We start from the raw sequence: 6,025 nt of genomic DNA, 5'->3' as shown, positions 1-6,025 counted from the left end.
TCATTTGCATGGTAAAGCTTTCCTCCCAGGTAGTAATTCAACCACTCCCCAAGTCTTATTAAGTTCAAGAGCCTCAATTTCTTTGTCCATTGTTTCTTTCCACCTTGGGTGATGTGCTGCCTGTAAATAGTTGAGAGGTTCTTGTATATTGGACAGTGTATTTAGCATGTGTTGTTTAGTAGAAGATAGTTCACTGAAAGATATACAAGTGGGTGTAACAGGTGTGAGAAAGCAAGAGTTGCTAACATCTGTGAGTTGGAGTGCATTACAGATATAATCCTTGAGATAAGATAGAGTTGTGTGTGGTCTGGTAGACTTCCTAATAAGAACATCCATCATAGGATCAGAATTTAGAGAAGAAAAAGCAGGTAAAGATGTATGTGATTGACTAGATAATACTGGAGAATCTGGAAAGAACTTAGAAGAAGAGCTAGAGGAAATATGTGTGCTAGGATGAATTGAAGAAATATGAGAAGAACATAAATCAATTGATGATTCAGTAGGCTCTTGGGAAACTTCAGTATGAGGTCTGGTAGCAAAGGGTGAAACTTCAGGATTCTGATTACTTAGACTAACTTTAGCAGTGGGTAAAGAAACATCAGAAGAAGAATTAGACTTAATAGAAGCAAATGGAAAGAATTCTTCATGAAATACAACATCTCTAGAAATGAAGGGCTTTAAATTTTTGAGCTTCAACACTTTGTAACCCTTCTTTTCATGAGGATAACCTAAGAACACACAAGGAGTAGCCCTTGGTTCAAACTTAGTTCTATGATTTGAGAGAGTAGAAGCAAAAGACAAACACCCAAAGTATATAAGGTTAGAGTAATTTGGCTTGCTTTTAAAGAGAACTTCATAAGGAGTTTTAAATTTTAAAACACTTAAAGGAAACCTGTTGATCAAATAGGTTGCTGTAAGAAGGCAGTCACCCCAGTGTGATACAGGTAGGTGTGATTGGTATAACAAGGCTCTAGATGTCTCTAATAGATGCTTGTGCTTTCTCTCCACGACTTCATTTTGTTGTGGGGTGGACACACAAGTGGTTTGATGAATAATACCTTGTGACTAAAAAAATTCTGATTGAATGTTCAAAGGCATTATCTGACCTTATAATTTTGACCTTGCTGTTAAATTGCCTTTCTACCATGGCTAGAAAGCCTTTTAGAATAGTGAATACATTGGATTTGTTGGTTAGTAGATAAGTCCATGTCCCTCTACTGAAATCATCAGCAATTGTAAGAAAATACTTAAAACCATCATATGTAGCACCATTGTATGGTCCCCAGGTATCCACATGAATTAATTCAAACACTTTCTTGCTAGAAATAGAACTAGAGGGAAAAGGAAATTTGGATTGCCTTGCCATAGGAAAAAATAACACATGGAGTGGAAAATTTAGAACAGTTGGATATAAAAACTGATGAAACATTTTTCATATTGCTAAGGGGCATATGGCCTAATCTGTAGTGCCACAACTTTTCCTTTACACTTGAATCAGAAAAACTAAAATACGATCGTAAACCATGATTGGAAACAGAATTCCTTCTTGGAATAAAAACTCTTCTAAACTTAGGTGAAATCTTAGACACTATTGATGCATGTCTGGATCTGAGAATGTAGAAGCCTCTTTCCTCTTTACCAATCTCCATTGGGCTCTTCATTGAAGGGCCTTGCAGAAGGAAACATGAAGAGGGAGTGAATTTAAACATATTGCTTGAGTTATCTACACAACTTGTGCACAGATAATAGATTATATTTAAAAGGATGGAATGTAAAGAACATTTCGCAGAATCAGATTAGGCACAAGAGAAACAGTTCCTGAATGAGTGACTTTAACTCTGGAAGAGTTTGGGAGTTTAACCATGAGAGGTTCAGGCAAGATTTTCAAATCTATGAAAGATTGTTTGTTGAAAGACATATGTTCTGTTGCTCCACTATCCAATATCCAAGAATCATCATTGATTTGAATTAAACAGGCAAAATAGTCAAAGAAATTGGTTATACCAGCACAACTCACATTTGCTGCAACATCAGAGGTTCCTGCACTGTTTTGTCCCATTTTCACTTGCTGAAGGAGCTGCAGCAGTTCAACCACATTCTTCTTGGTAAGATTATGACCTCATGTTGCATTTTCTTCTCCCTGTTCACTTTCCTCATTTGAAAAGAAAACGTTGTTTCCCTGGGCACCTCCCTGAAACCTTTTCTGCTTTGTAAACTTGAAATCTGCTGGAAACCCATGAATCCTATAGCACTTGTCTATGCCATGTCCAGGCTTCTTCCAATAGTAACAAATTTCTGTATTTTTCTTAGATTCAAAACTTGTTTTCTGCATCCCGTTCTCATTAAATTTCCTGAAGTTTCCTGGTTGGTTTGTAACAATGAATGAGGCATATTCCTATGAGTATGAAGGGGTAGCATGTATCTCCATCTGTTTCTCATCTTGAATCACAAGAAAGTATGCATGTCCAATAGAAGGTAAAGGTGATGACAACAAAATGTTGCTCCTTACCCCAATAAATATGTCATTCAGTCCCACTAGGAACTGCAGTAGTCTCTCATCTTGGTGTGCTTTAAAGCTTTTGACTTTTGCTCCACACTCACACTCACAAACACAAGCAGAAAATATGTTGGGTACATCTAGTTTATCCCATAGGCTCTTCATTTTGGTGAAGTAAGTTGCCACACTTGAATTTCCTTGCACCACTGAACTTAGCTGCTTTTGTAGTTGGAATAACTTTGCTCCATTTGCTTGACTAAATCTGTCTTCCAGGTCACTTCATAAATTATTTGTACTCTATGAATAGAGAACACTCTCAGCAATCTCTTTGGACAAGGAGTTGAGCAGCCATGAAAGTACCATGTCATTGCATCTAGCCCAAACTTGCTGGATTTAAGAATCAGCCTTAGGGACAACCAGGGTACCATCGATAAATCACATCTTGTTCTTTGCAGACAAGGCAATAATGACTGCCCTTCTCCAACCTTCGTATCCTTTTCCATCAAAAGCTGAGGACACAAGGTTCATCCCTGGATAGTCAGAAGGATGAAGGTAGTAAGGGTGGGTAGAGTCAATCACTCCTGAACTAATGGTAACTGAAGGTGCATGAGCATTGGTGGTGGTAGTAACAGAAGCTAGAGTATCAACTGACTGTGGCGAAGAACCCATAGCAGACAAGCTTAAGAGAAGAAAGAAAATGAAGAAGGAAAGCTGATTTATGACTCAGAAAGCAGAAAATGATAGCAGAATCAAACCTGCTCCGAAACCATGACAAAATGAGAGAATGATTTTGAAGATTTCCTTATTTGTATATACAATAAAAATGTGTGTTTAGTCACTGTACATACCTAGGATTATATACAAAATGAATGAATGTAGGGCTATATGCTATATTATCAAATGGCAATGTCCTATTAGCTAGTATAAAGTTGTACATAAAATAAATACAAGAAAAGAAAGAAATAATTAAAATACATGGTGTAATGTGCTGAGCACTATGTGATAATCAATTAAAATATATGGTGTAATGTGCTTAGCACTATGGGAATATTCGGGAATAATGTAGTAATGGGAATAAATAATTAAAATACATGGTGTAATGTGCTGCGCACTATAGGAAATAATCTACAAGAGGTACGACGTGGCTCTTGGCCAGATTCACCCTTTATTCTGGAGAATAGTGATTCTCCGTAAACAAAATCGATGGGTGATCCTTCACCCTGGATCGCCTTATGCATCTCTACAGTCCCCGACTCTATCAAGGGGGGCTAATCAAGCTTGCTCGTTGGGCTAGTAAGGCCCATTTCTCGAGTATAGATGAGGCTTGAGACCGAGGTTGGATGGGCCATTTTGTTCTAATAAAGACTTTAGATTTGATCCCTGCCGAGCACATGCCATTTCTCGAGAAATAGAGCGTGAAACGTAAGTATTACTTTGCCTTAAAAATTTAATCTATTGTTTCTCCTCTTATCTCTTTTTATGGGTGTTTTTGGTGTTGTAGCTGTGGCCTAGATGCCGGATGTGGTTCCTCAACTCAAGGAATAGGTCGAGGACCTTGTGTCACAGAGACCATACTCCGAGCGTGCTTGGATTAAATTATCGAAGGGTCGGTGGGAGGACCGTAATCATGGTAAGTTTCCTTTTCTGGTTCGATAAGGTTTTGACTTTCTCCTTGTGTTGTCGAATTCTTATCGGCTATATTTGTTTTTGTAGGTCTCCCCGAGCATGTTGCTATGAGGCCTCCATCCGAGGGTGAGGATGTGCCTCCCGAGTCCCCTACACCGAAGCAAGGTGACGAGAAAAAGAGGAAAAAGGCCCCGAGCTCTCTCAACTCAGAGAAGAAAAAACTAAAGAAAGGGCTGACGCGTAAAGCTAAGGAATATACCAGCGCTCTCCCATCGGACTCGATCCGCCGACTGAGGGATGAGTTCGAAGAAGAAGAAGATAACTCCGAGCTAGTGGCTCGGGTGCAGATCGCTTTGCCTCGAACTGAGGAGGCTGTTGAGAAGGCATTGGCCGGTACCTGCGAACCGGAACGGGGTGCGGCTGCTTTGCCCCAGGCTAGGGAGGTCGAGAGAGAGACCGGGGCCGACACTTCTCGGGTAGAGGGAGGTTTCCCGAGGGACGAGCTTGGGGAGATCGACCTTACCGGGTCCTCTCAGATCTCAGACGCCAGGATACGCGAGGCCAGTATGCTAGAAGGTCGTTCTTACGAGGGGCCTCAGGGGGCGACTGATATCCACAACTTCTTGGAAGATGTCACCGGGCTTGGTGACTTACTGGTACCAAGGAAGGTACCATCGTCGAGTGCCAGTGGGTCTTCATCGAGCCTAAAGCTGGTGGATCGATTCCCGACCCTAAGTGTTAACCCTGACCGCAGACAGTCGATAGTTAACTCTATTTCGAAGGGTGCCCGGGTTTTCTCGGCCCCCCGTGGGGGTTGCTATCTACCTTAATTGCTTAGTGACCAAAGAGGACCAAACTGTGATGGACGTGGTGGAAGAGCCTTGCCTATTCAATGAGGCCCAACACGCTTTGAATCGGGTAACTTCGAGTGTCACTCCATTATTTATTTTAAATATGAAGTTGTAAATAATCCTAAAACTTTTCTTTACTCTTACAGGCCTCGGTATTGCACCATGAGGCTTTTCTTCAAATCTGGGAAGAGTTAACCCAACACGAGGCTGAGGTTCAGGAGCTCACCGAGAAGAGGGATACTTATAAGCTTCTAAGTGAAAAGCTTCAGACCGAGTTAGAAGCGGCTCGGAAGGAGCATCGGGTAACTTCGAGTGTCACTCCATTATTTATTTTAAATATGAAGTTGTAAATAATCCTAAAACTTTTCTTTACTCTTACAGGCCTCGGTATTGCACCATGAGGCTTTTCTTCAAATCTGGGAAGAGTTAACCCAACACGAGGCTGAGGTTCAGGAGCTCACCGAGAAGAGGGATACTTATAAGCTTCTAAGTGAAAAGCTTCAGACCGAGTTAGAAGCGGCTCGGAAGGAGCATACCGAGTGGGCCAAATAGGTAAATCGAGCACTTGAAGATAGTGACGACGAACTTGACTCAGTGGCTAAAGATCTGATCCCATAGGTTCGACAAAGGCTTGAAACAATCGGGCAACTCCAGGCGCAAGTAGACGCGGTACAAACTGAGGCCGAGGAGTTCAAGAAAAACATGGACCTCATAGCCTCGCAAAAGGAAGTTGCCTAAGCACAACTGGCGTCGGCTGACACTCAGCTTCGGGATGCAAAGGAGAAGACCTTGGTGCAGGACAAGAGGATCGAGGAGCTCCAATCTAAGCTTAACTCAGCTATTTCTAGCCAAGAGAGCCTGGCCACGGAGCTCGAGGCGGCCAAATCTGAGGTGGTCGTGGCCAATACCAAGGCCGATGCTAAAGTGGCCCAATTCAAGGTTGACTTCGAGGCTATCCAGGCACATGTCAAGAGCATGGTGGATCATATAAGGTGCAAAGCTCGAAGGGAAGCCCTTGAGGGAGTCCATGCTCAGGGTTTTGACATTCTGG

At 41.8% G+C, this 6,025-nt stretch overlaps 1 protein-coding gene across 1 annotated transcript; it reads right to left on the bottom strand.

Annotated features, from left to right (window-relative positions):
- On the bottom strand, nucleotides 1–1,366 carry LOC142178393 (uncharacterized). Its single transcript, XM_075247733.1, has 2 exons — nucleotides 1,107–1,366; nucleotides 1–769 (listed from the first exon to the last, which is right to left on the bottom strand). Exons 1-2 carry the CDS (start codon nucleotides 1,364–1,366, stop codon nucleotides 1–3), a joined length of 1,029 nt encoding a protein of 342 aa, XP_075103834.1.
- Nucleotides 1,367–6,025: the final 4,659 nt, after the last annotated feature.

This window comes from Nicotiana tabacum, chromosome 24 (assembly GCF_000715075.1).
Source record: "Nicotiana tabacum cultivar K326 chromosome 24, ASM71507v2, whole genome shotgun sequence".
Classification (NCBI taxonomy): Eukaryota; Viridiplantae; Streptophyta; class Magnoliopsida; order Solanales; family Solanaceae; genus Nicotiana; species Nicotiana tabacum.
This window is presented reverse-complemented; position numbering and strand designations above follow the sequence as displayed.

Bases quoted from the DNA above. Each gene is read 5' to 3' on its own strand.
- LOC142178393 (XM_075247733.1), bottom strand. From the start codon at position 1,366: ATGGCAAGGCAATCCAAATTTCCTTTTCCCTCTAGTTCTATTTCTAGC. The intron at 770-1,106 runs GTCAGATAATGC...CTCAAATCATAG, and splicing joins AGCAAGGTCAAAATTATAAG to AACTAAGTTTGAACCAAGGG.